The sequence below is a fragment of the Berghia stephanieae genome, chromosome 14, assembly GCF_034508935.2.
Source record: "Berghia stephanieae isolate SIO BIC M18660-M18661 chromosome 14, UCSD_Bste_1.3, whole genome shotgun sequence".
Taxonomy (NCBI): domain Eukaryota; kingdom Metazoa; phylum Mollusca; class Gastropoda; order Nudibranchia; family Aeolidiidae; genus Berghia; species Berghia stephanieae.
Window position 1 is genome coordinate 14550933 of NC_088373.1, and position 15000 is coordinate 14565932.

General features: G+C 35.6%; 1 protein-coding gene across 7 annotated transcripts in view; it reads right to left on the minus strand.

The window, feature by feature from the left end:
* LOC144960182 (dixin-like) overlaps window positions 1-15000 on the minus strand; it is a 75525-nt gene that overhangs the window by 23928 nt on the left and 36597 nt on the right. For all 7 annotated transcript variants that reach the window (XM_078893208.1, XM_078893206.1, XM_078893207.1 and 4 more), the window contains 8 exons: window positions 14738-14904; window positions 13641-13711; window positions 10765-10998; window positions 9526-9791; window positions 8727-8839; window positions 7528-7608; window positions 6374-6478; window positions 4768-4872 (listed from right to left, as the gene is read on the minus strand). In XM_078893208.1, coding sequence (XP_078749334.1) covers window positions 4768-4872; window positions 6374-6478; window positions 7528-7608; window positions 8727-8839; window positions 9526-9791; window positions 10765-10998; window positions 13641-13711; window positions 14738-14904 — 1142 coding nt within the window. The remainder of the gene's footprint in view (window positions 1-4767; window positions 4873-6373; window positions 6479-7527; window positions 7609-8726; window positions 8840-9525; window positions 9792-10764; window positions 10999-13640; window positions 13712-14737; window positions 14905-15000) is intronic.

Sequence of the window (15000 nt, forward strand, 5' to 3'; positions counted from 1 at the left end):
CATGCCAAGACCCGACACCTTCAACGAAGGACTAGAGTCCTTCACAAACTATAAAGAAAGACTGGATGCGTTTTTTGTTGCAAACGACATTGCTGAACAGAAACAAACAGCAACTCTGCTATCATCCATCGGGGCTAAAACGTACAACACACTACGATGTTTGACGTCACCCGACCTTCCCTTTAGTAAAAGTTATGAAGAACTTTGCAAACTGCTGTCCAACCATTACTGCCCCCCTCCACTTGAGATAGTTGAAAGATTCAAGTTTCATAAACGCAGTCAAGCGATGGACGAATCGCTTCCTGATTTTTTAGCATCCATAAAACGGTTGGCTGAACACTGCAAATTCGGAGACAATTTAAAAATGTCTCTGCGTGACAGATTTGTTTGCGGAATACGCGATGAAACCATACAAAAGAGACTCTTGCAAGAGCCAAATCTCACTTTAGAATCTGCAACAGCTTTGGCACTTGCAATGGAAACTGCCCAGCGAGATGCAGCGGAAATCCACACAACAACATCCGGCAAATCAACAGCTGATCTCAACATTATAAAAACAAACCAACCTTTACCTACTAACAGAAGACATAACTCACAAACATACCCACCGTGCCAATCATGTGGGAAAAATAACCACAGGAGAGCCGACTGCTACCTCCGTGATGCAGTGTGTAAGTCATGCAACAAACAAGGACACATTCAGAGAGTGTGTCAGGCCAGGAAGGGCAGCCAACAACAGAGGAGAGGAGGAGACCGAACCCCACAATCCCGACAAGTTCACGAGCTAGATGAAGACAATGTTTCCGAAGATAATTTTACACTGGAAATGTTTCACATGGAAGGAAACACACCAAAAATAAAGGTAGACTTGCAAATCAATAATATTCCTACAAAAATGGAAGTTGACACAGGATCTGCTGTTTCAGTGATGACGAAGAGGGACTTCACAAAAACATTCAAAACCTTCCCAAATTTGGAAAAGACAGCTGTTCGTCTGAAAACATACACAGGTGAAACCATTATTCCACTGGGAAAAATTTCAGTTCATGTAGAACTCAACAATCAGAAGAAAATACTTCCACTCCTTATACTTGACAAAGGCAGCAATCCTATTTTGGGAAGAAACTGGTTGGCCGCTATAAAACTAAACTGGCAGAGCATACATCAGATGACGACACCTAAAGATAGATTCAATACAGAAAAATTGAAAGCTCAGTTTCAAGATATATTTTCAGATGGAATTGGAAAAATAAAAGGAATAGAGGCAACACTTCATCTAAAAGAGGGAGCCGTTCCCAAATTCCACAAAGCCAGACCAGTGCCGTATGCCTTAAAACAAAAAGTTGAGAAAGAACTAGACAACTTAGAAGAACAAGGGATAATCACAAAAATTGCAACCTCGGATTGGGCCACACCCATCGTACCCGTATTGAAAAGCAATGGAACAGTGAGAATATGTGGTGACTTCAAGGTAACAGTCAACCCAGCACTTAACACAGAGCAATACACAATGCCAAAAATGGAAGACATGTTAGCTACTTTGGAACAAGGTCAAACATTCTCTAAAATTGATCTGAGACAAGCATACCTTCAGCTCCCTTTAGACAGTGCATCACAAAAAGTAACAACAATCAACACGTCAAAAGGACTGTATTCCTTCAACCGTTTAGCGTTTGGTATTTCTTCGTCACCAGCAATTTGGCAAAAGACAATAGACACAATCCTCCAAGGAACACCCGGAGTTCAATGCAACCAAGATGACATGATAGTCACAGGGAAAACAAACGATGAACAGTGGCAAAATCTGCTACTAGTCCTAGCTAGACTTCAAGAGTATGGACTGAAGGTCAATCTCGAAAAATGTCAATTCTTCCAAGACGAAGTTATCTTTTGCGGTATCAAAATAACCAAAAATGGCTTGCACAAAACCGAAAACAAGGTCAAGGCCATCATCGACGCACCACAGCCAACAAACAAAACACAACTCAGATCATTCCTCGGGCTTGTAAATTATTACCACAAGTGGCTGGAAAATGTAGCTCAAATTGCGAAGCCACTGTACAATCTTCTACAGGATAACACAAAATTTGAATGGTCAACTGAAGCTGATCATGCTTTCATTCAAATAAAAACAATGATCGCTTCGGACAAAGTCCTCATGCGCTACGACCCCGATCGACCATTGCGACTCGCCTGTGACGCTTCACCATACGGCATCGGCTGCGTTCTCTCGCACATCACACCAGAAGGCGACGAAAGACCTATTGCATACGCCTCAAGAACCCTCAATAAGGCAGAACAGAATTACTCCCAACTAGACAGAGAAGCTCTAGCTATCACATGGGGTGTTAAAAAGTTCTTCAATTATGTATGAGGCAGGCACTTTACACTAATCACAGACCATCAGCCACTCAAATACATCTTCTCGCCCACAAAACCAGTCCCTGCAATGTCTGCAGCCAGACAACAGAGATATGCAATTTTCCTTTCAGCCTTTGACTACTCAATCGAATACAGGAACTCCAAGTCAAACGCTAATGCAGACGGATTTTCACGATTGCCTTTACCCACCACAAACTCAAGTCAAGAGGCCGATTCAGCAGATGAACTATTCTATACAGAAGTAATAGAGTCCTTACCAGTCAACGCAGCAAACGTTGCCAAAGAATCACGCCACGACAAAACACTGTCACAAGTCATACATTACGTCCAAACTGACAGATGGCCAAACACAGTCAACGAAGAACTGAAACCTTACTTCAACAAACAAAACGAACTGTCAGTGCAACAAAACTGTCTCTTTTGGGGATATAGACTCATCCCTCCACAAAAACTGCATGCAAAAATCTTAAGTGTTCTTCATGAAGGACACATTGGTATAGTCAAAATGAAAAACTTGGCTAGGGGATACTTCTGGTGGCCTGCTATTGACAAACAAATCGAGGCAACTACAAAAGGGTGCCCTGGTTGTGCTTCAGTTCAACCTGATCCACCGAAAGCTCCTCTTCACCCATGGCACTGGCCCGACAAGCCATGGCAAAGAATCCAAATAGACTTCGCGGGACCATTCATGGGATTAATGTTTCTAGTGGTCGTCGACGCCCATTCCAAATGGGCCGAAATAATACCGACATCCAATGCCACATCCATTTCAACAATCAATATATTGAGCAATCTTTTTGCAAGATTTGGTTTACCTGAACAGCTCGTATCTGACAACGGTGTGCAGTTCACATCCCATGAATTCAAATCCTTCACAAAGGTCAATGGAATCAAGCACACCCTTAGCACACCCTACCACCCAGCAACCAACGGGCTGGCTGAGCGAATGGTCCAAACTTTCAAACAAGCAATGAAAGCTTCAAAAGACGAGAAGGGTACCATCCATACAAAACTGGCAAGATTCCTGTTTGCTTATAGGAATGCACCGCACACCACAACAAACGAGAGCCCAGCATCACTTATGTTTGGCAGACATCTGCGAACTCACCTAGACATCATTCGACCAAGCATTCATACAAGAGTATCTTCATGTCAAGACCGTCAGCTTCGTACTCACTCTTCTGCCAACACCAGGAACTTCGACAACGGAGACAACGTCCTGGTCCGAGACTACCGCGGACACCAACAATGGCAACACGGCGTAATACATGCCCAAACGGGAACACGCACCTTTGAAGTCAAAACAGCTCCCGGAGCCATATGGAGACGACACTCCGACCAAATTGTTCACACAAACACCCCTGCAATCACAAGCAAACCAGCACCAGCACCACTATTGGACATAGTCCCAAACTTCAGAACGACAGAGATACCAACCATGGTTCAAACAACCCCAGCGAATGACCGAGATCCAAATTCTACGCGGTCACAGGTCGAGGTCCCGCCCTCACCACATAGAGAATTCCCAAATTCTCTAACTCTCTCTGACAACATGTCACAGAGAACGCAATCTCAAAACAATCACAACACTACAAGTGCACCTTACACTACGAGAAGTGGTCGCAACGTGAGAAAACCTAACAAATTCACACTGTAGGCATGGCCATTTATAAGCCTTAAGCTTGACTATAATATTGGAAGAAATATTCGTGACGTTACGACCACAAACACAAAAACACTTTGCATCTACACAGCCGCATGAAGTTGACACTAGTTAAGACTATTAGAGTCCATTACTGTGTTTTCTTTTATCATTATGAACTGTTGACCACTTCAACTAGTTTAGTTCTACACAGAAGAAACACTTTTTCTTACTCATCATATGAGATAATTTTTCTTTTTTTTTTTCTTTCTCATTAACTCTTAATTAATCATTTAAGCTGTATAAAACAAATGTAAGAATGAATGAACCATTATGTAAACAAAAACGAGCGAAAGTATAATAGCTCATTTTTTTTTTAATCATCTAATTTTTTTAAAGGGGGAGATTGTGGGATACCTGAGTACCCAAATAGCAGTATTCGATTACGTTATTTCAAGAATAAAAAGAATCACTTCGATTCCAAAATGGCTGACTATTGTTGACGTTTTCTACTTAACAAATTATCATTAGCAATCTACAATACACTACAATCATCATCATCATCATATTTCTATAGCGCCTTTTGTCAAAACCTCAAAGCGAAAACATCCAAGACATCAAGTGTTCTCATTTATTCACGACAATGACACAACAAATCTACAAACACTATCGGAAGCACCCACCACCAACTATGCCCCCCTCCCCACTCCCCTTATTCTCCTGAATGCAATTTTGGTACTCACCATTTCTACATTTAAATGTTGCATATCCAGCTCTCTCTTCAGCAACTCAGCTTTAGCCGTTGACAGCTGGTTTTCTTGCTCTGCCAGTCTTTGCTCTAGACCCAGCTGAGATATAAACAAACAAACAAACAAAAGACAATTAAAAAAATATACATAGGGATTCTTTGATTACAAATACATCATAAAAAAAGTACAAATCAATAGTTTGATCTCAAAGTCAATGCCAAAGAAGAAAAATAATAGCTTAAAATAGGTACTTACAGGGGGAATTTGTAGGCAAATACCCTAGGGAGAATATAGAAAATTCAACAGACGTATATATTTCCACACTTTCAACTCTCTATGGGTAATAGTTATTGTGAGTAGCTGCGGTTTTTAGCTGCTAAGTCTTAGGCTCACGACATATCCTAAATTAAATCTGGAGACTTCAAACTCAATGGTTAGACATCTCGATGACAAGCCCTTAGACAGGCATTTTGCTAGCAGTTTTCTCTGTCTGCAGTGACTGAGTAGAATTAATAACTGTTTGTTTACAGAAACCAAGATAAACTCAGGCATATGATTCAAAATGTTTATTAAATGGAATTTATACTAAATGATAACTTTTTCCCTTTCTTTAGATTACTTTCAAGAATAAGGTGTATTTATCTCATTAGGTATCTGAGTTGTCACTTTTTGTGCTTTTGTTTCCCAATCATCAACACCCGTGGTGTTGAAAATAATTTTTTTTTAAAACAATAATTAGTTGTAACTACTTAAATATCAAACAAACTCAAAGCTAAGAGATAAAAGTGTTCATTGATGTCAAAAAATTATCAATTTTCATGAATGACCATAATTCATTTTTGAAATGATACAGCTAATAAATCCCAGCAAAATGTAAATCATTTTGCCCATGCCATAATATATACTGTGATTTTTTTTGGGGGGAGGGGGTGGGGGGGGGGGGCGGTTCTGCATATCTTCAAATGGCCGTAGTTCTCTAAAAACTCAAGATGTCATCCCAAAAAAATTTTTTTTAAATATTTTTTTAAAGTGAAAATACTCAATTGCATCCACAAGGACAAGAGTTTATCCCAATTTCTGTAGTAATAAAAAGACAGTGATAACAGTTGCTACCATTTCGACAGGATGCTAGTCTACAGCAAAGCTTTCGACCTGCAGCTGACACAGATACCCAATTACAAGTGGGTGGACAGAGGAGACAGATAAAGCCTTGACCTCATTTATATCACTTTGCTTGTGCGGCCAATTCTCTATCCACTGAGCTATCCATATCTTCTGCCTCTTTCTAATTGTATCTAATATAAATACCTTATGGAGGCATGAATATTACTTATGGAGACATGAATATTACTTATGGAGACATGAATATTACTTATGGAGGCATGAATATTACTTATGGAGGCATGAATATTACTTATGGAGACATGAATATTACTTATGGAGACATGAATATTACTTATGGAGGCATGAATATTACTTATGGAGACATGAATATTACTTATGGAGACATGAATATTACTTATGGAGACATGAATATTACTTATGGGGGCATGAATATTACTTATGGAGACATGAATATTAAATATCTTTCCAAATTTACCTTGGTAGCTTGTAGTTCCATGGTGTCTTTCTTGGACTTACTGAGCTCTGTCCTTAACAATTCCGATGTCTCTTCAGCATTCAATAGTCTTTCCTTTAGAACACACTGGTAGGGATTTGAAAAATTGTAAAAGTCAACAAAGCTGGCCAAAAGTATCCCTATTTGTTTAATTGTAATTAACTCAAATATTCTTTTACACATCTTACATTTAAAAATAAATTTTTCCCCTTCATATTTTTCCTTCTCAATGACAAAAATTAACATGATCCAGACCTGCCAATTGAAAACTTCAAATTTAGTAATTTTTATGTCAATTTTTAGTAATTTGACAAGAAAATTCTTAAGTTCTGAAATCATATACGAACAACCACAATATTACTATTATTCTTATTCTTATCATCATTATTACTATTATTATTATTATTATTATCATTATTATTATTATTATTATTATTATTATTATTATTATTACTAAGAATTAAACATTAGTAATTTTCTATAAAATTTCGTATTTGGCCATGAAATTTGTCTAAAATTTGTAAAATTACGAAAAATTCGTAAGATTCGGCAGGTATGATGATCTATTCATAAGATTTTCAGAGTATTTCTCTCTCTATTGTAGCCTGACAAAAGTCCAAGACCAAAATGTGATTAGTTTCATGTATTATTTCTCTGGATACGAACCAGTTCTATTCTTTACATCATCTTTATTTTATTTTCTAAATCATAACTTGCCCTTTTAGATTATTTATTTGTTACTGGTACCAATAAAGATGAGAGAAGATAGATTGAAATGGTTCGGACATGTAAAGAGACGAGCGAGCGGGAGTACATGGGAAGGAAAGTATTGGACTTACAAATAGCGGGAAAGAGGAAAAAGGGATGCACAAAGACTAGATGGTGGGATAAGGTAAAGGATGATAGTATGAAAGAACTGGGCCTGGAGGAAGATGATGTGCTGAACCGAGATGCGTGGAGATGGGGCATTCATTTATGGCAACCCTGCAAAATGCAGGATAAGCTGAAAGAAGAAGAAGAAGAAGAAGAAGAAGAAGAAGAAGAAGAAGAAGAAGAAGAAGAAGAAGAAGAAGAAGAAGAAGAAGAAGAAGAAGAAGAAGAAGAAGATTTGTTACTGGTACCATTATTTTCTTTACCATTTTTTCTTGAGGATTTGTCCCTTCCAAGGATGGTATGGACGCTGCTCCGTTTTCATTTTCCTTCTCCCCATGTAATAACTGTTTGGATAAAAATTAAGATATTAATAAAAATGTTTTTTTGGAATATATGGCGAGTCCCAGAGAGTTCATTTGGTACAGCACACGCTTTACACACAAAGGGACTGGGTTGATCCCGGATGAAGTCTTGATTATTTTGTTTTTGTCTGACCCCCCTGTCTACCAAGCAGTGATTAGGTAGCTGTGTCTGTCAGATCTAGTGGAAAGTACTTTACAATTGATTACTGTCCTATTCAATGGTAGCAAGCAATTGCTATTTTGTTTAACACTATAGAACCTGGGATAAACCCTGGCTCCATGGGCCCTATAGATCTGAAGGACTACTTTGGAATTTATGGACTGAAAACAACATACACATATAAGCAGGTCTGACATCCAAACCTACTTGCGGGCCTAGTTTAACATTGTTGTAATGGACAATATTTTGCATCATTTTTTGAGATTTCCATTTACAACAATGAGCCCATAAGGAATTGGGTTATCAGACTTGCAAATAAGTGCACGTCGGCTGAACCCATATCAGCCACAGACAACATATAGCAAACCAGTCATAAAAATACATTATGAACATTTACATTGGCCATTTCCAATGATTTACCATGTTTAATTGTCTCCTTACCAGCCATTTTCAGGATTTTCCCCAAAACTTCACACCCAAATAACATAAAAAAATATTTTTTATCACTCAAAAACAATAGCAGTAAGTTCTTGCGATAAATAATTTCTTTAGCAAAAATGCTCTACATCACACTGTTCATTTTCTTTAAATCTTATGAAGTACAAGAGAAATTTGAATGAGAAAAATGTTGGTTGTATCGTAACGAATGTGACAATTTTCCTATAGTTGGTAAGGAGATGGTTAATGCACTTCACAATGTTTCATTTAATCCCCAAGCAGGTCATATGGAACCATATTTCCATTTTATACAGTACCAGTCGCCTGGCAGGCATTCTTTTTGTACTAACACTCTTACAATATCTGTCACTGCCTGTAGCCTCATACTCATTCACACCTGAGTCAAGTGAGGCAATATTTGTTGTATTTTTTCTCCAGATTATCCATTTGGATTTTGGTATCACCTTTTTTTGACCCTTTGTGAATAACTTTAACAACTCACTAATGAATGAAGACCAAAGAGCATCTCTTTGGTTTCTTTGACAGAGTGTACGAACTCATTAAAGCCGGAATCTGTCAAGGAGTCACTTTCACACGATGCTGACATCAAGGCACCTGGATGCAGAAAAAGAAAGTAAGAAAGAAGTAAGTGAGCTTTTACAAATTCTACTAAATGGTCTAAAATAATGTTACAAGCCAACAGCAATACAACTGAATATGTTCGGCGCTATAATAGTTTTTTGGGGATTTTTTTTTCAACAAAGACTATGCTGTTAATGATCAGGCAATCATTTGACACTTATAGTTAGGAAATGAGAGTAAACAGCTTTTTTTTCCATTACTCATTATTACATTGCAAACTGTGGGACTAGAACCTATGGCCAACCATGGTCACAAGCCACGAGTCATAGTACTAGGCAACCAAGCAACACAAGTTTGATTCGTTACTCCATTTTTGAAATATTGTTTGTCATATTGTCTTTTCTAATTCCTATGTATAAGGTGCTAAAAGCCTGTTAGGTCAGAGTTGAGTGCAATATAGAAGTAACATTTATTAACGTCATCATCATAATCATCATGATCATCATCACTATCAAAATAATAATAATATTAATAATAATAATAATAATAATAATAATAATAATAATAATAATAATAATAATAATAATAATAATAATAATAATAATAATAATGATAATAAAAATAATAACTATTATTATTATTATTATTATTATTATTACTATTATCATCAATATCATTAAATTATCATTACCACTGGACATATAATATATTTGAATTACCAGAGCTATCGATAATGGGTTCCATGGACGACGGAGGGTCACTCATGTACAAACTGACACTGGGACTAGCCATACTGTTGACGGGACTACTGCTACCACTGGCCCCCTCCAGGTCACCCCGGGTACCCCCACCACTGTAGATTCCCCCACTCCCTTCCTCGCCTTCCCCCAACGCTCGCTGGTAGCTGTGAGAGGATGTCAGCCCAACTGTGTGTGCGCTGTGATGGCGGGGTGTCGGCACGGAGGACGACATCAAAGAGGTAGATCTGGGGATAATAGTGAAATGATGATAATAATAGTAATAAATAATAATATAAAAAATAATAATAATAATATAATAAAATAATAATAATAATAATAATATAATAATATAATAATAATAATAATAATAATAATAATAATAATAAATAATAATAATAATATAATAATAATAATAATAATAATAATAATAATAATAATAATAATATATAATATTAATAAATAATAATAATAATAATAATAATAATAATAATAATAATAAATAATAATAATAATAATAATAATAATAATAATAAATAATAATAATAATAAAATAATAATAAATAATAATAATATAATAATAATAATAATAATAATAATAATAATAATAATAATAATAATATATAATAATATAATATATAATTATTATTATTATATTATATATTATTATTATTATTATTATTATATTATGATGATGATGATAATAATAATTATTGATAATAGACATTATATGTCAGTTGTTCATGACTATCAAGAAAAAGTCATGGTAAGTCAAAATCTCTACCAGCACAAGATGGAACCCTAGTCATGGTAAGTCAAAATCTCTACCAGCCCAAGATGGAACCCTAGTCATGGTAAGTCTAAACCTCTACGAACCCCATATGGAACATTAGTCACGGTAAGTCAAAAGCTCTACCAGCCCAATATGGAACCCTAGTCATGGTAAGTCAAAAGCTCTACCAGCCCAATATGGAACCCTAGTCATGGTAAGTCAAAAGCTCTACCAGCCCAATATGGAACCCTAGTCATGGTAAATCAAAAGATCTACCAGCCCAATATGGAACCCTAGTCATGGTAAGTCAAAAGCTCTATGAACCCAATATGGAACCCTAGTATGGTAAATCAAAAGATCTACCAGCCCAATTTGGAACCCTAGTCATGGTAAGTCAAAAGCTCTACCAGCCCAACATGAAACCCCAGTCAAAATTCATGTCATTATACCTTGTGAATCCGTGCTCATTGCGTACTGTTTTTGAGTAAGACGTTGACGATGGATAGCTATTGCGGTGATGGTTGTGATGATGGGAATGATGATGATGATGATGGTTTGGGTGCTCATGCTGACGATGGTGATGTTGATGATGCTGTGGAGTTGACGACCCATAGGCATAGTCGGAATCGCTACAGCTTTGATTCTCGTATTGTTGCTGCTGCAACTGTTGTTCTTCCTTTTGTCTGAAAACAGAACAACTATCGATTTACAGAGGAAAATTGGAATAGAAAATATGTTCTTTGCATTTTTTAACGCAAAGGAGAGATTTAGTATGGAATGAATTCTGATCCACAACTGAATTGATTTAAAGAAAGAAACGCTTAGTATAAATGAAATCTGTTCACCTTAAGAAAAGACATTAGCCCTGACCATTGTTGTCAACCTACGACTATCTAACTGAACACAGTTTGTTTGCAGGGTTGCCAATTCAAGATGCAAAAATATACTGAGATTTTTTACCAAAACACAATGACAGACCCCTTTCTGAGCACTGAACTCCGGTAAAAAGATATTTTATTATGCACACCCCCCCCCCCCCCCCCCCGTTTAGCAGTGATTGGAAAATATACTGAGGTGTTTATAATATACCAAATTCCATAATATTGGCAATCTGGTGTTTGGCTTCATTTTGGCGTGAAAACATTGACTTCAATCTTTGACCAGTCAATATTTGATGAACAAGTTTTATGACCAAAATGAAAAAATGTAAATGTTGCTGTTGGAAGCTAGAAGAAATAAATAACAATGTGAAATTGAATGTAAGCTTCAATTTAATATATGAAAACAGATAAAATGGACGTTTCAGATTTCCACTTTATCAACAAAACAGGATGAATGAAACATTACTCATTCGTCTGTAGTATTTCATTCATCCTGTTTTGTTGATAAAGGGGAAACCCAAAACATCCATTTGATCTGTTATCGTATATGAAATTGAAGCTTACATTCAATTTCACATTGTTATTTATCAAAATGAAATGCGTTTTGTCAGACTGCACCAGAGTGTATGTAGTGCATTTTGGAAACGGGTCAAAAATTTATTGGTAAAAGCATCAGGTCTGTAAATTATCAATTTTCGATAGATTGTACGTCCATCAAGTGGTCAGATAAAAATATAATGGAGAAAAAAAATTTTTAATCAAAAAAGAAAATGACCCCATCAAAATCTAATAATAAAAAAAAAAAGGTATGAATAAATCAAGTTTCACTGTTCTTGTTGTGGGATAAGAATTCATTCCAAAACCAGGCAGTTTCGTATTTACTTTGTTTTTATTGGATGTGTATGAAGGCGTTCAATTTCTAAGGATGAGTTTACTTTTTTTTAAGACTCACTATCTTTTTGCTAAATGTGCAGGGGAGCTGAAAAAAAAAATTGCTTTTTATTTCCAACTTAACAGTGACAGACAGTCTCTAAATGAAATTTCACAATGCAGTACATTGCAATTTCGATACCTGACCAAGATAATTAGATGCCTTTTGTGTTATGCACGACAGATTTATCTGTAACTCATTATCAAAATTTGTATACAGGGTGGTGCCAAAAATATTGTTCTTATTTAAGGCCCAAAAAAATTAGTTTTCATCCATTTTTTCTGAAATGAATAGTGAAATAAAATCCATCAAACTGAAAGTCTAGCACTGAGACATTAGCAGAAATAGCTTCTCAAAATGTCACACAAAAAAAAAAATGTTGAAAGTGTTTATACTTTGTCAATACTTTTTCCAACACTTAAAAATTCTGTTACTTTTATTATTTATTTTGGATGATATTTTTTTCATTTTTCATCCTAAAGGAACTACAAATAAAATTACAATATTTCATTATAAATTAATATCGATATTGTTTTGTATTGAATGAGACAAAAACGACATTTCTCACAGTCTCATATTCAGCCTTATACAATAAAACTCCTGATAAGATAAGGTATCAAAAAGATGATTCATCATAGGCAACTTGCCAAAAAATTAGTATGTTCTTTTTAGTATAAATATCAAAATATTAAGGGAAAAACCCCTGTGCGTAAGTTTTTTAAAAATGCCCTATATTCCCAAGGGCAGCAAGGCTCAACAGTATGGTCTTTCTTGTTATTATCAACACATAAGTGCCTGCTCCACTCACTTTTCTGAATTAAAAATTCGCTCCAAATACCAGAGCATACTCAATGTCCCAATTGTTTCTATGTTACATGTTTGTGTTGAGAACATTGGCTATTAAGCTTAGTTGCTGAGCAACTTACTTCGCGGCGTTTGTGTCTGTTGAACCTGCGACCTCAAGAAGTCTGTGAGAGAAGGCTCTAGTTAGACTAAGGTTTGAAGCAACTATTTTCGGGGTCATGGATAGCTCATAAGATAGAATCACGATCTCCACAGCCAGGCAGAGTTGTCGTACCAGTAAGGTCGCGGGTTCGAGCCCCCTTCGCCGCCGCAAAGTTTTCATTCTCTGTTGGCATCTGGCACTTTCCTACTCAATCCATTTCTTGGTCTTTGAATCGTAGCCCTAGCTCACTTTGCAGCAATGCACTGCAACACCTGGTTTTATTCTAGTCGTTCCTTGGAAATGACCCTAATGACAAATTTCCCCTTTGGGATGAATTAAAGAAATTTTATATATTTATTTATATTATAATATTCAAAATTATCTTTCTAAAAATGATCGCTTAACAAAAATTAGAACTGATGCGATGCGATTCATTTTGAAAACAGACCCCTTGATTAGTCTAGCCTTGCCAATCGGCCAGCCATCATGTGACTTCATTGTGAGTTTTTTTTTAAATTTTTTTTTTCATTTCTTTTTATTCATTCCTAAATTGTTGTCTCAACTCACCGCCGTCTCCGGTGCCTATATCCAGCCTTATTGGCCGATCTCCTTGCCTCTGTCAGTGCAGCCGCAGCTCCCTGAGGGAAAATTTAATGGGTTGACAAAAATAATAACAATTAAAAAATAACAACAACATCTACAAATAATACTAATAATAATAATACTAATAATAATAATAATAATACTAATAATAATAATACTAATAATAATAATAATAATAATAATAATAATAATAATAATAATAATAATAATAATAATAATAATAATAATAATAATAATAATGATGATGATGATGATGATGATGATGATGATGATGATGATGATGATGATGATGATGATGATGATGATGATGATGATGATGATGATGATGATAATAATAATAATAATAATAATAATAATAATAAAATTAATAATAATAATAATAATAATAATAATAATAATAATAATAATAATAATAATAATAATAATAATAATAATAATAATAATAATAATAATAATAAAATAATAATAATAATAATAATAATAATAATAATAATAATAATAATAATAATAATAATAATAATAATAATAATAATAATAATAATAATAATAATAATAATAGTAATTATCATACGATAGAAACGAGGATAGAATCTGGCGCCCTGGGCTTTAAGTCTCTGAAGGACTAAATTTTTTACTTATTTCAATTACTCATCAAGTTAATAATGGTGAATTTTCTCCCCAATCCTTCAAAATGTGGAATTTTGAAATATTGAGTAGGCAGGTGATACTTTAAGTAAGGTCTATCAGCCTTTGGTAATGGCGGATCAGACGGTCCTGGGTTCGAGCCTTGCGCTCGATGCATAGTTCAGTCCTTGGAAACGGCTGTTTACTCACATTCTCTCACCGTACTCAGGTGTAAAATGAGTACCTGGCTGTTAACAGCGGTGTCTTTGTCCTAAAAATTGTAATATCGTCTAACAGGCGGCATGTCCCATCCTACATGTTAATAAATGTTGTTGTTGACCGAGGACCCCTTGTAAAGCGCTTTGAGCACATTTAGTGGGTATTGCGCTATATAAAACTCAATTTTTAAATTTTAAAAAAATAAATAAAAGTCTCACCTGAGCTATTCCCGTGATGTTGAGGTTGCTCTGCCTGGCAGTGACGGTGGAAGTAGAGGAAGATGGAGAAGCAGTTTGAGAGGAGTGCCTGACACTGTTGGGTTTGTAATGTGCAGCCAGGGCAAGGATCAGACGCATGATGGCCTTCAGGTTGCCTTCTACGATGTCTGGAGGATTAGAGAAAATGGTAACGATATATGCACAACTAGTATAAATATAATACTGAATTATTCATCGAAAGAAAAGAAAGAAAGGGTAGAAAT